This window comes from Periophthalmus magnuspinnatus, chromosome 8, assembly GCF_009829125.3.
Source record: "Periophthalmus magnuspinnatus isolate fPerMag1 chromosome 8, fPerMag1.2.pri, whole genome shotgun sequence".
In the NCBI taxonomy this organism is placed as follows: domain Eukaryota; kingdom Metazoa; phylum Chordata; class Actinopteri; order Gobiiformes; family Gobiidae; genus Periophthalmus; species Periophthalmus magnuspinnatus.
Window position 1 is genome coordinate 27,965,091 of NC_047133.1, and position 18,533 is coordinate 27,983,623.

General features: G+C 42.4%; 1 protein-coding gene across 2 annotated transcripts in view; it reads right to left on the bottom strand.

The window, feature by feature from the left end:
* LOC117374509 (microtubule-associated serine/threonine-protein kinase 1-like) overlaps window positions 1-17,151 on the bottom strand; it is a 47,068-nt gene extending 29,917 nt beyond the window's left edge. For both annotated transcript variants that reach the window (XM_033970651.2, XM_055223456.1), the window contains exons 1-2: window positions 16,787-17,151; window positions 4,714-4,742 (exon numbers count right to left, since the gene is read on the bottom strand). In XM_033970651.2, coding sequence (XP_033826542.1) covers window positions 4,714-4,742; window positions 16,787-16,825 — 68 coding nt within the window. In that variant the 5' untranslated portion in view covers window positions 16,826-17,151. The remainder of the gene's footprint in view (window positions 1-4,713; window positions 4,743-16,786) is intronic.
* Window positions 17,152-18,533: the final 1,382 nt, after the last annotated feature.

Here is an 18,533-nt window from a genome sequence, read left to right on the forward strand (position 1 = left end):
TAAGTACTAGCAGGGTACACTACATGGCAACATTTGTAGGGCCAATTTGAAACACAAGACAAGACTGTGTGATTGGGGCCACAAGTATAAGACAGTTGAAATGTGTATAAAAATATAAGATATATATATATATATTTTCAGCTACAATGATTAAAAATCATAAATTGGTTGTACATATTATATAATTATTATGATTAATTATACTAAAATAATAGCAGAAAAGTAAATCTGACATGTTCTCTACAGGGCAAACATCTAAGCATTTACAAGCACTATGCACTAACATTGTTTGCTATTGGGCTTGTGTGTGCTCCCCAAAGATGCTGGAGTATAAAGTGCTTTAATCCTTTCTCAGCAGGGCGTTCAGAAGTCCCGGACAGAGACACAGCAGGGTGAGATGACTGCAGCAACTGACTGAAGGGGGAAACTCCTGCAGCTCCACTTCACAGCAAGTAAATAGCGACGATTATCAGTATATGCAACAGGAAAAAATGTTTTACTTTTCACTTTCATATATATTCATATTATCAGTATGCTACAAGAATGATGAACAGAAAGAAGATATCTGCTTTGCAAACAGCCCAAAATGAAACCTACCCAAACATACCAATAAGCTGTAAAAATGTATAAAATAATACATTTCAAGACAATGACATGGTGCACTTATTACACTCATTTCCCCACTGCCTTAATCAAAATAGAGCAAGACATAATATTGAAAATTGTTTAGGTGACATGTCAAGCAACCACTGGGTAAAAACTAGTTTAAAATGTAATCAAAATTATAATTACATCACTGTGCACTATGAAGCCATGTATGCAGATATGCATTTGCAACATGGTAATATTGTTATCCTCTCTCCATCTGCCCACCATTCCCTTTTATGGTGGACCCAGGAGGGCTCGTCATCACTGAACCACAAATTCTAGTAAGAGTCATGAATTGTAGAAAATATTGTTAAGAATTATCTGTGAAAAAACACTTGATTTGTTCCGATTGTTACCGCCACTCTTACTTCAAAACATGAATCAGGCCACCTGCAGCCAAGTCTACCGGAAACAAAGTCGATGTGTACTGAGTCATTGCTGATATATCTGATTACTGGCTTGCATTCACACTAGGATCAAATACACAAGAGCCACAACACACACGTTAACAGCGGGAGATCTGAAACTTGAAACAAGTTCATCAAAACGCTCATTTACAAAATAGCAAGAGATGGAACTAAGATATTTTTTTGTTTTTTTGAAATAAATGTTATGAGTCATTGTAAGGAGTCAAATCATGATTTCACTGTTGTCATAACATCTATTAGAAGGTCATGGTGAAGATTTGCCACTGTGCATTAATAATACTTTAACTCATCATGGTAAATTAGCATATTCTATACAGAGAAATGCTTTCAACAGAGACTGTTTTAATATTCAGTGCTGCTATTTAACCTAATTGTACCTGGGATTAGCAACCCATAAAATCTACCTTTTGTACTTAATAACTTAAACTCAAAATCTTCCATCATCCACTGATTTCCAGTCAACTCGAAACCTAACACCCCTGTGCAGCACTCAGTGACCTCACACTGCATCTGTAATGAACACTGCTGAACCAGCCCAGCCCGATACAGACAAGCAGGTGAGCAAAACAAATGCACATCATCATCAAATCCCCTCTGTACCTCTTAGTCCTCCGAAACATGTCGAGATATTATCCAAGCAATTGAAGGCCAAGAAAAAATAAAATAATTGGAAATGCCGTCATCGTGGTGTTAAGAGTAGCCTCCTTGAACAGAAGTGCTGCGTCTTACTGGCAAAGTGTATCTAAGGAGCAACTGAAATAGAGAATGAGAGAGAGAGGTGGGCGGGTCCAAAACAACAAGAGGCAACATGGGATTATGGGGCATTTTGTTGAAGCTAATGTGCATGGTCATTGTGTAACTTATGTTTGTGAAAGAGTGTATTCCCGGGGGGCTGGGTGCTCTGAATGCAAGAGAAGGACAGAGCAAAAGGAGAGGTCAAGTCATGTAACTCTACAGTGGGGCCAGACGGGCACACGTCACATGGCTGTTGTGCAACGCTCCAGCAGATGTTGAATGAAATGTGACAGAACACGCAGTACCATTCAAGGAGCCCACGGCCAAAAACCAAAAACACAGATTGGTTTCCATCATCTTGAGCTGAAACTCAGTGGTTCAATTTGGTACATCCTCGGGCACTATGCTGTGGTAAAATAGACTGGAATACATGGTCTACAGTTTAGTAGCAATAACACAGGGATTGCTTAAGACAGTAGTAAGGCCATATGATGCAGGTGAAGCAATTATGACAGAATTCCCTTGAATGAATCCATGACTTCACTAGACAATAGGACAATAAGGCAATAAATCTACCTTAACTATTTTCAAGTACTTTCAGGATATGAAGAAGTCAGTCCAGAACAACATGGGGAAATTAGATTTTTAAATTGGTGAGATTAGTATTTTGAAAAAGAAAATATCTTTACGATTGTGTGTAACCAGCTTCATTTCTTAGATTTTGGTTCATTTCTGTTGTGATCTTCTCCTCTCTCTTTCTCTGGCAAGAATAATGACCCAGTTTTGGTACATTACACCTTGGGAATGTGAACAGTCTGTGTCCACATGTGTGCAGTGGTGTGTGGTGTGTGGTGGTGTGATGGACACAGCAAAGGCAGATTGGATCCTCTAGCCTCATCTATAATGGATGCAGGCCTGACAGTGTCCCGCCTCTGCAGTCAGGACGGGGAGGAGAGAGTGAAAGTACAATAGGAAAGACCTATGAGGGCGCTAGAAGGGGGAATAGTTCTGGAAATGGAGACAGATAGCGAAGTCCAAACCCAGAGCTATCGCAAAGCTTCATTTGGTGTGTGATTAGGCATGGTAATGGAAGGAGTAGGGTGTGTGTGTCTGTGTGTGCATAATGTGTGTTTGATAGATAGGACAGGGAAATGGGAATATAGGGATGACAGATCATACAGACAGACTCTGAGGCAGCATGTATCCACCTGCAAACATGGAAACCACTATCTGAAAACACCAACTAATATATTATACCAACATACTCACAAAATGTGTACCAAATAGGTGGGGAGATATTGACAATGGCTCATTTGTCAAATACAGTGTTCAGTGTTCTTTGTAAGATAAGTAATTGGCAGCATATTGTGACAAAAATAATCAATTAGCTGTCAGAAGAGAGAAAGATAAAAGCACTGGATTCTAAACTGCTATAGTGTAGAATATATCAGCATACATTTACAACTACAATGTAGGCAAGGAATAAAATAGAACAGCATTAAAATTCTTAAAGCAACAGAGGCAGGTAAGCAAAGACTGGATTTCCTTGTGTTTACATACTTTTGTTCAAAGGAGCTCTGGAATGTCATTGTGTTCTCAAAGTGCTATGAGGATCTTGCACAATAGTCCAGTGAGGTTCATTTGGTCTGCAGTCAAAACTGTCAGGAATGAAAACAAACAAAACTTTGGCCTGAAAAAATAATCTGTCAGAATGGGATTTTGCACAATTGTGACTATACAATAACACAACTATATGGTTGAATTAATCATAAAACATCAGCTCAAATTTTGGTAATGCCAAATCCCTTTTTCTCTCCCACCAACTTCATGGCCTATTTCAATACATCCATAAATTTAATCTCATCCTCTATAGCTCCTGTTTGGCACTGCTAACACACCACAACAACCTTACAACCTTCAAAGCCAGGTCAATGTGGACACCTTATATCTATAACATTTTACATGACCTGTCCCAAATCTTGTACACTTTTCTTAATCCCATCCATCGAACTGAGCAAAAGAGAACTGGCCTTGTGTAGCACTCTTACCTCATAGTAAAACTGTTCTGCGTTAGACTCAAGCGACGCCCTGGCTTTTCTGTGCAGTGTTTCTCTCTGTGGGTTCCCCCCAGGCCTTTTGGTTTGACCCATCAACCCAACATGTACAATAGCTAATTCCACTGGCTAAGGTAGTCTTGACCTAGCCTAGCTCAAGATCTGGGCACTGCACTGTGGCAGCAATGACTGTTGACAAGCTGCCCCACCAGCATTGAAGGATGGGTCAAATGCAGGGGACACATTTTCCTACAGAGACAATAACCAACACTTGCAACAGCTCTTTTCCTGTCTGATAATTCCTACACTGTGTGACTTAGCAGGTCCAATCCCTATCACCTTTCCCTTTGTTCTTGCTAACATCCACCCATAAGCATCTTTAGTTGAATGTAGAAGTTGCACAGCATTTCTGTGCACAGCTAATTTTACATTTCTGGGCCACACTAAAAGAAATATAGAAAACAAAAACAGCCAGGGCCCTGTGAGTAGAATCGAGCAGAGAGCAGAAGCCTCTCAGAGCCCAGTGGGACAGAGAGATGAGCTGACTGGAAAAGGCTGAAGAGGAGGATTTCAGCACCATGGACAGCACCCAGGCCGCACTCCCCACTGGCTTTAATCACACTCCTCACGCTGATATCGCAGAATTCCACACGGCAGCATCTCTCTCTCATCTCGCTCTCTCTAAAACACAGTCTGCTAGCGAGTCAAGCAAACAAATGTTATGTGTTGTTTTTCTTCATCACACAGCAATGGAAAGATCTGGAGTGATTCCCCAGGGGAGAGGAGCGCAGAAAGGCTCAGAGTAGTGGGGGATGGGGTGAGAGGGAAGGGGCAGAGGTAAGACTCACCTGCTGTTCTTGCGGGGCAGGGGCAAATCCTTCTGGAAGAAAACACAAAGAGAGAAGACAAAGAAGAGATCAGGGAACGAAAATAAACAACAAACTCAAAGGAAGAAAGCTCAAGGACATTTTATGAAACAACAAGCCTATTCACATTCACAGGTTTTATCTGGAGGATGAGCTATGGCAATGGTGCAAAATATTTTTCGCTCTCATTTATACCAACAGATTAAATAACGATATATAAACTTTAATTTGTTATAATAACTAATATTATAATCAGCTCACAACAATGGATAAGATGAAAAAGTATAAGTCATATTTTATTATAAATGTTATCAACAAATGGTCACATTTTTATATAGCAAAGTGCTTCACATCAAAGAACTACTCACCCATTAACACACACATTCATATACTAGTGTACATAGACACCGGGGGCAAGGTGGGTTAAGTGTTTTGCCCAAGGACAGGACAGCAGCATTCATCTGTGAGGGCTGGAATTGCATGGCCAACCTGTGGGTCAGTGGATCTGACCACTCAACCAATGATGTTTACATCGGGAGTGGCATTCTATCTGCCAACCTTCGGATCAGTGGACAAACACTTCCAACTGAGGTACTGTCAACTAACTGAGTGAAAAGTAAAATTTTACCAACATTCTTTTAATGAAACATATAATTATTAATATAACAATTTGTAGTGGTTTCCTGACCATGCGGATATTTCTAATGACACTGCAGCTTCATTGTGGTTGTAATTATTCCCACTTGTGTCTCTATGATAGGAGCGTAAACAAGCTTTGAGCCTCCTCCAGAGGTCTCCTGTCTCTGTTCTACCATGTGTACAGTGTCTCTGAACGGTCCAGTATATTGTAACAGATGTAATTAGCCGTTGCACACCTTATCCTGTCACACACCAGCTAACACTGTTAAGACACTGCTAGCTGGGCTCAATGTGATTATTAAGTTCACCTTGACACACATGTAGCAGACTGGCTGTGTAGTGTAACCCGCTACAAGCATTCTTCTCTCACAATAAAGCTACAAGGACAAAGTGCATCTCTTGATTTTATTGCCAATATCCACAAGGTGAAGTCCTATTCACATTGGTTACTGTCAGAGTATGTATTTTTTCCATTTCTATTTAAAGGTGTATGCTAGGTCTATAAGACTAATGACAACTGAATTGAAATAGTAATTTGACATAGCTGACCAATCTCAATGGCTGCAATTTTTTTTATCATAAGCATAAAAAAGAGATAACCCTATAGTTTAGATCAGTTAATTTGTCACTTGGTCCATTCTTTCAAGCTTTTCAATTCAATTCTCCTACAGGACTAAAATGTGTGCAGGCGTGTTACAATAGAGGTCAATATTTATCGTGAGGACTTTTTCTTTGCAATAGCGGGAAAGATAAGATTAATAAGATTTAAGATGTGGAGGATTGAATAAATTACTGGTATTACTCATCACGGATATAAATTAAGTACTGAACTGCTATTTATTTATTGCCATTCATGTTTTTCATGTTTTTGACCACAATGTGCCTTTGGGTTGTTGTGTCAGTGGCATAAATTAGTTTCAGTATTAATGTTTATCACCTGTATTTTCTTCAGCAATGTATTAGCTCTATCCCTGATGTAGTAAGAAGTCATGGGTTCACTTTAGCCAGTGCCAAAGGGCTATTGTGTGTATTAAAACAATGGAATGGAAAAGAAATAACATTGAACAAGCTTTGCTCAGTTGTTGGAACATTCCACAGTGATTAAATTATCCCATTCCACAAGTTGCATGTGAATCTAGATATATTGGAAACTACCACCACAACAACGACAGCTGTCTAACCAGCATTCACCATCAAAAAGACATTGTTGTAAGCAGAACCAAATCCCTGCATTACAAATTCACATGAATATCATCAACCCCTTTCACGTTGTTCTTCATTGATCAGGTTAATTGACCCTGAGCCATGAATGCCCTGGGAGGATGACTTATCCAGCATTAGAACAAGCCTCTGTGTGATGAAAGCATGTAACTAACAGACGCTACAAGACCATGACAGCTACAACTGGTGGAGAGCAATAAAGCTGTTAGTGAGGAAAGGAACTGCTTAAGTATTTGCATAAAAATCTCAACTTTTACCTCTCATTCACATTTGGGCTGGGTCATATTATATACTGCTCATGATACACTGTTTTAATGCAGGCATACCCAAAGTCCGGCCCGGGGGCCAATTGCGGCCAGTGTACAAATTTCCACTGGCCCACAGCCTCTGGAATAAAAATAATTATGTGTGGCCCATCAGCACTGCTGATCAGTGTAAAATACATATGTTCAAGCTGAGTTTTATCACCAACTAAATAAAGACAGGTTTAAAGAAATTCAAACCTTTGCTAAGAAAATGCAGAGTTTGGTTCGACATATTTGTGTGAGAAGACGTTCTTGGTTATGAACTTTAACAAAAACTGTGTGAGGACAAGTCTAACTGACTCTCAGCTGCGTGACATTTTGCACATCAAAACCACTGTCTTTTAGCCAGACCTGGTTTATTTACTACAGTCCAGATCTCAGTTTCACCCTTCACATTAGTGCAAGTTATTTGTTTGCCTTCTGAGGTGAATAAATTCTAAAATCTCAGTGAATATATATATATATATATATATATATATATATATATATATATATATATATATATATATATATATATATATATATATATATATATATATATAGTTAGTTAGTTAGTTAGTTAGTTAGTTAGTTAGTTAGTTAGTTAGTTAGTTAGTTAGTTAGTTAGTTAGTTTATTATTGTGTCTTGCATACAAAGAATGCCTAGCCCTTAAATGGGCTTATAAGACACCATTAACAAAAATACAATAGTCCAGACGTGTGATACAACAAACAAAAAGAAAAACAAAACAAAACAACAATAAACTCATTTAAACAAACTCATTTGCCGCTTCTTCCAGGCTTTACATAAAAATAAAACCAACTTATAAACATTAGAATTAAACAACCATTTCATTTTGCTGTCATCATAACACCAGAACATTTCAGGACATTGAGTGAACATTTCATCAAATAAAGGAATTCTAAATTAATTGTAAAATGGACAATGCAACAGAAAATGAGCTTCACTTTCTACTTCGCCCAACTCACATAAACCACAAAGTCTATCTTCTTCAGGGGTTTGAGAGAATCTCCCAGTTTCTAAAGCCAGAGGAAGAATCCCTGTATGTAACTGTGCCATCAATCATCTTTGCTTCCTACTCAAATTTGCTTTGACATAGAACTCAGCCTTAAACATATCTTTTTAATTGAATGTATGTTATATATATATATATATATATATATATATATATATATATATATATATATATATATATATATATATATATATATATATATATATATATATATATATATATATATATATATATATGTGTGTGTGTTAGCTTGACAGGCCTAGAAATACACATTTTTGAAAGACTTGGTGGTGGAGATTCAGTGAAGACTAGTCCATCTCAATCACAAAGGTGTCATATTTGGTATTAATCTCTCTAACATAATTTATTAGAGTGCTCATTTCTTTTCCTGTCTGCATGGATTTGCACAAAAGGTCACCAGAGAGCTCATTTCTCAGCTTCAATTTAGTCTTTGTAATTGGTAATTTGCATGGAATATAATGCAGATGGTTTCCTTGTGAGTCACAGTGCAATGATGAGAATTCCACATGGAAAAGCTATAGGACAAGGTCCTGTATACAAATATATAGTACTAAGGTTTTTAAATCCCACAAGGCTCAATTAGTGAATTATGTTTACTGCTTAATGCATGACTGAATACCCAACATCTAACCATGTAAGCCCTGAGTTGGAGGGCTGTTGTCTGCTGTGTGGATGCACTAATGAAGTCTAGTGAGGAGTGACTGGCAGCAGATGGGACGCTCGGCCGCAAAAATTACAACTATAACATGAGAAACATAAAGCTGGAGCTATTCAAAAAGACAAACTGTAGGTTGGGATGTTACATTCTTTTAGCTGACTCCTCAGAGGAATTGGGTCTGAGAGTACTAAAGCTTGTAAATGTGGTGTACGCTTCATTCCCAGAAGAACATTTTGACAGCACTGAATTTGAGATGTGGTGTAAACATAATCATTCTACACTATAATGGGCAGTCATCCTATATAAACTAATGTAAAATATTTTGTATTAATAAAATAATAAGTAATAAAATATCTACAAAAGACACAAATGTTTGTCCCTATTAGATATAGATTGCTACTTTTGTGGAGACCATTTTGCCTTCAGATTAATATTGCATGAATTAAAAACAAGAAAAAACATTTCCTCCTACTCACCAAACATAATTTGTTACACTTCATTTGTTCAGTTTTTTTTGTTCAATTTTTCAACCACGCCATCTGCCTTTTTTCTTGTTCAATAGTTTTTGAGTTCTAGTCTTTGTCTCACGACATTAAGTTGTTTTTTTGGTGATGTTTTTTAGAATTTCCAGAAACCGTGCTCAATATTATGACTATATATATATGTAAAGTATGCATGCTCTTTGGAGGTTGATAGAAAGAGGTGTACCACTTAATACTGTAAAAGCCAATCTGTCAACTGGACAAAAAGTTGTAGGAGTGAAGACGTTTCACTGCTCATCTAAATTCTCTAAGTAATTCTTCAGTACTGGTGAGATAGCTGGTGGACACTGCCTAATATCTATCTGAATGGAAGAGCTAACTACACTGAAACTGTAAACAGCTATTGTTTACAGTTTCAGTCTTAATGGACCTACATTCAGCCTTAATGGGCCTACTAGCTAGCTCTATTGTTTGTTATTGCTTCCTTAACTCTCCTCTCAAACAATTATTTTTTTCTGGCTAAGAGCTGTACCTCACTATCTTCAAAAAAGTGGTTAGTGGCATCAGACCTGTACGACTGAAGGATTACATAGACATCACTTACTACTGCATATTTCTTCTGTCTCATCTCTTGTTTAGTTGCAGCTCATATAACTTGAGTGCAGCATGTTCACACTTTGGGTTACTGTTTCTTCATGTCACCCCATGACTGTCACTCTCCATATAAATGTGTAGTATCAACTTACTCCTGGCAAAGAGAGGCCACAGGGATAAATACATTACTAATGCCAAGTTTAACAGAGGGCAGATGACATGACTAAATACTGTTCAGAGACACGCATATCCAAGACTGTTGAGCCTGCTGTGTGCCTTGCCCAAAAATAAATAAAGTAGATCTGTACACCAGTTCCTTCTTTGGAGCTCACAATGTTTATGTTCAATAATTACACCACATTTGTTGTCTTAATAATAACACGTGTCATGTTATTGAATAAAAATTGGGAGCTGCAAAGAATTGCTGTGTGGATCTATTAATTATTGTTCAATCTCTGCAATACTGGCTACTTTAGTGGCAAGACAAGTATTAGTCAAAGAAGTCAATCATCATAGAAACTCAAAATGATGTTAAATTCTGTTCCTTTTTACACAGTGGCAATGTTCTGTCAACCGAAATACTGTTGTGTAGTGCTACTTTTACAACTACATACTAATCCGATTATATCTTGTCATTTAACTTATTTCCAAGTTAAATCGAGTATATTGTCTATGATACTATTAAAAATGACCACAAAAAGAGACAGAGAAATGTTTAGTGTAATCCCCCTAAAAGTGTATGAAGTGACATCTCTTCCCTTTTGTGGTTACTTTTTTGACTCATTCACATTTTGTCCTAGACTTGAACCTCAACCAAGACATTTTTGGAAGCATTAGATAGTTAAATGCATCTGTAAAAACAGTATGGTCCCAACAGCACAAAGCCACTCCCACTTCAACTGCATCTGTCCAGCTAGCTCCACTGATGGCTCTGTTGGTGCACCAGTATTATTCCAAATATATTAGCTTCTAAACATGGTATTTTGTCTAGTCTAATGTACATTCTGTTGTGTAAATATCCTAATGACCAGCTAAAAGCTGTGTCACACGTGGCAAAAGGCACAAAATATTCACTTGCAGCAAGTGCAACTACAAAAATTCAAATTCATTGCAATTTTTCTCAAATTTAGTTTTATTTTATTTTATGTAAGATATAGACTTTTTCAGTACCCTATTCTGCCTGTGCTTGACTCCCCCGCTGTGGGAGAGGGGCGTGTCACCATATGGCACTGGGCACTCTCAGCAGGGCCAGTTGGGTTGATGGCACCCATGGGACCCTCTGAGCCAATCACACACACCAACACAGCGTTTTGTTCACAGGCACGTGGAGATGAAGACAAATGGCCATGCAAGCTGTGAAAACTGCCTGGTAAATAAACTGCTCAGCTTCTACCTATAAAACTGGGTTTGTTGTTTAGTATTTATATTCAGGCAATTTATTATAAAACCATCATCTAGGCAAGTTTAAAAAAAATGCTTTAAAGTAGTTTGGTTATAAAATAAGATAAGATCTGCCTTTATTAATCCCACAGTGGGGAAATTCCAGTATTGCACCGCACGGTTAAAGAACAGAAGGAAAATGGTACATGCAATAAAACAAGATAATAGATAAATAGCTTAAAATAATTTAAAAAATAGACTTAAAAATAAACTAAAAATAGACTCTGATGTAACATATCCGTAAAGTGACTTGAGTATTGTACATAGGTCTGGTTGAATGACACATGTTCAGTGTTAACAGTGTTTGTACAATCTGACAGCAGCAGGAAGGAAAGACCTGTGAAACCTATCACTTATTTATCACTTATTTTGTACAATGGGTATCTAATACATTTGAATCATTGTGTGTGAATTGATTTACTATGATTGAAATAAATATGACATTATAAAGGGTGCTAAAAATGAAGCTAGCATATTGTGTTAACATTTTTACAGTGCGTGAATAGTTAAACTGGTGACTTTGGATGGCTGTGAGTGAAGGTTTGTCAGTGTAGGTTGTTAGCTGTTAACTGTTAGCTCTGAGATTAATTTGAGATTATCCACAGTATAGCCTACCCCATGTACAAACAGCTTCAGGCTGCAATTACGAATAACAGGGCAATATATGTATTTTAAATACTGTAGTTGTTTCCCGTGGCAATATATGTATTTTAAATAGTGTAGTTGTTGTCCTCCCGTGGACCCACCACCTGCGGGATGAGCCATGAGGGGCGGGTGGGGAGAGATCCGGGCAGCAGTCGAAGGCGGGGACCTCGACGACCGGATCTCCGGACATGGAGACTAGCTCTGGGGACATGGAATGTCACCTCGCTGGGGGGGAAGGAGCCTGAGCTTGTGCGGGAGGTTGAGCGTTACCGGCTAGATATAGTCGGCCTCACCTCCACGCACAGCTTGGGCTCTGGAACCCAACTTCTTGAGAGGGGTTGGACTCTCCATTTCTCTGGCGTTGCCCGCGGGGAGCGGCGGCGAGCTGGTGTGGGCTTGCTCATTGCCCCACAGCTCAGCCGCTGCGTGTTGGGGTTCACTCCGGTGAACGAGAGGGTCGCGTCCCTGCGCCTTCGGGTCGGGGACAGGTCTCTCACTGTTGTGTCGGCCTACGGGCCAAACGGCAGTGCAGAGTACCCGGCCTTCTTGGAGTCCCTGGGAGGGGTACTAGACAGTGCACCAACCGGGGACTCCGTTGTTCTCCTGGGGGACTTCAACGCCCATGTGGGTAACGACAGTGACACTTGGAGGGGCGTGATTGGGAGGAACGGCCTCCCCGATCTGAACCCGAGCGGTGTTTTGTTATTGGACTTCTGTGCTAGTCACAGCTTGTCCATAACAAACACCATGTTCGAGCACAAGGGTGTCCATCGGTGCACATGGCACCAGGACACTCTAGGTCGGAGGTCGATGATCGACTTTGTTGTCGTGTCATCTGACCTCCGACCACGTGTCTTGGACACTCGGGTGAAGAGAGGGGCTGAGCTGTCAACTGATCACCACCTGGTGGTGAGTTGGATCCGCTGGCGGAGGAGGAAGCCGGACAGACCTGGCAGGCCCAAGCGCATTGTGAGGGTCTGCTGGGAACGTCTGGCGGAGCCCTCTGTCAGGGGGGTCTTCAACTCCCACCTCCGGGAGAGCTTCTCCCTGATCCCGGGGGAGGTTGGAGACATGGACTCCGAGTGGGCCATGTTCTCCACCTCTATTGTCGATGCGGCTGCTCGTAGCTGTGGTCGTAAGGTCTGTGGTGCTTGTCGCGGCGGCAATCCCCGAACCCGGTGGTGGACACCGGAAGTAAGGGATGCCATCAAGCTGAAGAAGGAGTCCTATCGAGCCTTGTTGGCTCGTGGGACTCCTGAGGCAGATGATGAGTACCGGCGGGCCAAGCGTGCCGCGGCTCGGGCAGTCACAGAGGCAAAAACTCGGGGTTGGGAGGAGTTCGGGGAGGCCATGGAGGAGGACTATCGGACGGCCTCAAAGAGATTCTGGCAAACCGTCCGACGCCTCAGGAGGGGAAAGCAGTGCTTCACCAACACTGTTTACAGTGCGGGTGGAGAGCTGCTGACCTCGACTGGGGATGTTGTCGGGCGGTGGAAGGAATACTTTGAGGATCTCCTCAATCCCACTGTCACGTCTTCCGAGGAGGAAGCAGAAACTGGGGACCCAGAGGCGGACTCGTCCATCACCCTGGCTGAAGTCACTGAGGTGGTTGGCAAGCTCCTCGGTGGCAAGGCTCCGGGGGTGGACGAGATCCGTCCTGAGTACTCTGGATGTTGTGGGACTGTCTTGGCTGACACGTCTCTGCAACATCGTGTGGCAGTCGGGGACAGTACCTGTGGAATGGCAGACCGGGGTGGTGGTCCCTCTGTATAAGAAGGGGGACCGGAGGGTGTGTTCCAATTACAGGGGAATCACACTCCTCAGCCTTCCCGGTAAGGTCTATTCCAGGGTACTGGAGAGGAGAATCCGACCGATAGTCGAACCTCGGATTCAGGAGGAGCAGTGTGGTTTTCGTCCTGGTCGTGGAACACTGGACCAGCTCTATACTCTCCATCGGGTCCTCGAGGGCTCATGGGAGTATGCCCAACCAGTCCACATGTGTTTTGTGGATCTGGAGAAGGCATTCGACCGTGTCCCTCGTGGTGTCCTTTGGGGGGTGCTCTGGGAGTATGGGGTCCGGGGCTCTTTGCTAAGGGCTGTCCGGTCCCTGTATGACCGGAGCAGGAGCTGTGTTCGCATTGCCGGCAGTAAGTCAGACCTGTTCCCAGTGCATGTTGGACTCCGCCAGGGCTGCCCTTTGTCACCGGTTCTGTTCATTATATTTATGGACAGAATTTCTAGGCGCAGCCAGGGGCCGGAGGGGGCCTGGTTTGGGAACCACAGGATTTCATCTCTGCTGTTTGCAGATGATGTTGTCCTGATGGCTTCTTCGAGCCAGGACCTGCAGCAGGCACTGGGGCGGTTTGCAGCCGAGTGTGAAGCGGGATGAGAATCAGCTCCTCCAAATCCGAGGCCATGGTTCTCGACCGGAAAAAGGTGGTTTGCTCTCTCCGGGTGGGTGGTGAGTCTCTGCCCCAAGTGGAGGAGTTCAAGTATCTCGGGGTCTTGTTCACGAGTGAGGGAAGGATGGAGCGGGAGATTGACAGGCGGATCGGTGCAGCGTCTGCAGTGATGCGGTCGCTGTATCGGTCCGTTGTGGTAAAGAAGGAGCTGAGCCGGAAGGCGAAGCTCTCGATTTACCGGTCAATCTACGTTCCTACCCTCACCTATGGTCATGAGCTTTGGGTAATGACCGAAAGGACAAGATCGCGGATACAAGCGGCTGAAATGGGCTTCCTCCGCAGAGTGGCCGGGCGCACCCTTAGGGATAGGGTGAGGAGCTCGGTCACACGGGAGGAGCTCGGAGTAGAGCCGCTGCTCCTACACGTTGAGAGGAACCAGCTGAGGTGGCTCGGGCATCTGCTCAGGATGCCTCCTGGACGCCTCCCTAGGGAGGTGTTCTGGGCATGTCCCACCGGGAGGAGGCCCCGGGGAAGACCCAGGACACGCTGGAGGGACTATGTCTCTCGGCTGGCCTGGGAAGGCCTTGGGGTCCCACCGGAGGAGCTGGAGGACGTGTCCGGGGTGAGGGAAGTCTGGGAGTCCCTGTTTAGACTGCTGCCCCCGCGACCCGGCCCCGGATAAGCGGAAGAAAATGGATGGATGGATGGATGGATAGTTGTTTCCAATCCACTGACAATATATCTAAATGAAGCCTGACAGTGGTAATGTGCTTTACAGGCTTGTTCAAGTCTCAAAACACTACACAGCAATCATTAATCATTGACTCCATGGTGGTAAGCTTATTTGTAGCCATAGCTGACCTGGGTTTGATCAATGGAAGAGGGCTACTAATCTGCACCATTGGCTTCTCGAACACTCAAACACACACACACACACACACACACACACACACACACACACACCACATTCATAAATAAGTAGGGTGAATTGTCTTGCCCAAGGACATAATGGCAGAGAGAAAATAGATTCTAGACCTTTGGGTTGGTGGAGGAGTGCTCTACAATGTGTTAACAACAATATTTTAAGATTTTCTTGTCCCAGCATAACCAATACTCACAACACGGCTTTTTTGTCGGGGTAATATCTAAAATTCAATAAACTGACAGTTAATGGTAAAACAATTAATAATCTAACAAATGGTATTGATAGGCAGAACACAGAAATACTTAATACATTTTGTGCTTGGATTCTTGATTGAGTGTTGATTCTTTGTGTGTGTGCCTCATTGATGATTACTTCTCCAGAAGCCGCTGTCAAACATCACAGCTCACCTCATCGTCATAGTAATCCCCCATGATCCTCTGCTTCCTCTGCTCTTTGTTACAGCCTAAACTTGATCTTTCTTACACAATTTATTTTTGATGCTTCAGAAGGGAATATTAAGGGAATGAGGTCACACTCCACTCAGCTGCTCATCTCAGTTTAGTTCACACCAATGCACCCACAAAGATGGAGAAATAAACTGGGGGTGGGGCACTTGTGCTTAAATTGACTATTTTATACACCTTAGGGTTTTATACAAGTCGTTATGCGTGAGGTATGATTGGTTACATAGCATTGTTTAAATAGCCGTGGAGTTGCTAGTGAAGACAAATGACCATAAAAGGAGCACTAAAGGAGCACACAGAGGCTAAATGCTGTTTTTATGAGATGAGACAAGAAAGAGAGCAGGTTATTGTTACAGAGTTCCATTATGCTAGTCCTAACCAGAATAGCCTACACAATTGGGTGAAGCATGACAGCAAATTGATGGCTTTTTATTTTACATCACATGTCCACCCAGTTGAAACCAGACATAGTGTGATTGGAGAATGCTATGTAGGTGAAGTGTCTTGGACACAACGGGTATATAAGTGGTTCTGATAGCTGACAGCGCACAAACAAAAATAATCTAATGTAAGTTTATATGTTTATTCCATATGAAGGACTGAAGAGCCAAAGGGGAGTATTTTAATTATTCATTTTCCTCTGTTCATCCTATTAGCTGTAGGGGGCTGGGTAGTCGAAAGCAGCTTGGATGTGTGTGCTTGGGCTGGCATTTCAGGACAAGCAACTATTCACATTTATTCACATTCTTGGTTTCTTGCTGTGAGGCAGGGAAGCTGGCTTACCACTATAGAAACTGAAAGGGGCTGTAGTTCACAAAATGATTCATATATTTAAACCCTGTAAAAGATTAGGCCCATTTAAATGGTATGTGTTTTTGAAAATCCCTTTATAGTACTGAAACTGTGTAATTAAATGAAATTAATTAGCCGAATTTGCATACAGTAGCCTGTATGTGTCTGCTAATGCCCCAACTATATGACAAACAACCAACTAAAATACTTCAACTGTGCGTGAACAATGTAGGCTACATGCAGAGGATAGGCTATTATATCAGCACACTGTCCCTTCAAACAGTGTGTACTACTGTGGTATAAGAGCGTTTGCACAGATCGGATTACACTAAAGCAGTTTCTACGGGCGCTACAAAACGAGGGCAACACAATAACAGTCTGAAGCTCTTGACTAATGTGTGCTAAGTTTTTAACACTACGGCAGACCGGTCAGTGAGGCTGGACCACTCACCTGCAGCCTACGCCGTCTTATTATTCCCGAGTCATCCATGGCTGAGATCCCAGTTACGAACAGCACACTAGTCCACAAAGTGTCTGCTTCACCAGATCATTCAGAGCCGGGAGAGCTCTTCACAAGGTCCCGTGACACGTCGGAAGAGCGCACGGGGCGGAACTGCCATCATTCGTGGATAAAGCACACGATTTCGGAGTTTATGAACAGAAATTTGCGTAGAATGGCTTCATTGTGCAAAGAAACGCGATCTTGTTTCTCTTTTATGTCTGCAGCTACAAAGAACGGGGTGTTCGGAGCTCAGAGCGGGGCTGTGGTTCGCTGATGCCCTCGTCTCATGCTCCTCGTCCGGGCTGATAGTACGAAGAACTGCGGTGCGGTGCTTCAGTCTGTCCGGCCCAGAAGAAAACATAACTTAAAAAGCATACTGTCGATACATAATGTCGCGTTCATTCATCATCCTTGGTTCCTCGGTTGTTTGTGATCTATCTCCACTTCCCCAAAACTGCAGACTGGACGGGGCTACGGCAGCAACGCGATATTTGTAACCCCTTCCCTTCGTGGGAATCCCTGCCGCCCCTCCCCCTCCTCAAGCAGCACACATGAATGAGGGACGTGAGGAAACCATCTAACCCAATAGAGGAGCGATAAGCGGCCGCTCCAGGACCACTGTAACACAGCGCTGCGGACGTGCCATGGGTCTGTGCGCTCCACAGACACGTGACCAGTGCCAGTCCAGCACCACAGACAGCGACACACGGCTGCGCCACCAGACCATGACACAAGAAAATAAATACATCGATATATCTCATTTTGACACTCAAACAAGTTTTGTTGTGTTTACATTTTGTGTTGTTTCTTTCTCTTCCACCAGTAAAAACACTGATAAATATGGCAGATAATTGTCAATGTTTTATTTTTATTTTTCTAATAACAATCTTTATTCACCTGCGCTCTTCTTCTTTGCATATCTACAATAAACATCCATGCAAAAATCTGATAAATACGTAAATGGTATTTGCAAAACTGATGCTAAGCAGCAGTGACTGACCCCACGTAACCTGTATATAACATGAGGTTTGTGATACGTGAAGTCATATGTTTAGTAGATTGTGTCAACATCAGGGAAGGTAACCATTTGACTACAAATGACCACAGTAAATAAAACACAAATAAAACCAATGCCGTGTTTTATTTATGTTTGTATTTATTTATTTTGACCTAACTAAACTTTTACAAAGAATCTGTCTCGTCTCTGCAAACAACCTGGCTATAACTCATCCATACATCCATTTTCTTCCGCTTATCCATAGCTGGGTCGTGGAGGCAAGAGTCTGAGCAGGGACTCCCAGACTTCCCTCACCCCAGACATGTCCTCCAGCTCTTCCGCTGGGATCGTAAGGTGTTCCCAGGCCAGCCGAGAGACATAGTCCCTTCAGCGTGTCCTGGGTCTTCCCCGGGGCCTCCTCCCGGTGGGACATGCCCGGAACACCTCTCGAGGGAGGTGTCCAGAAGGCATCCTGAGCAGATGCCCGAGCCACCTCAGCTGGCTCCTCTCGACGTGTAGGAGCAGTGGCTCTACTCGAAGCTCCTCCTGTGACCGAGCTCCTCACCCTATCTCCAAGGGAGGAAACCTATTTCAGACGCTTGTATCCACGATCTTGTCCTTTCGGTCATGACCCAGAGCTCATGACCATAGGTGAGTGTAGAAACAGATTGACCTGGCTATAACCAATAGGTGCAATTA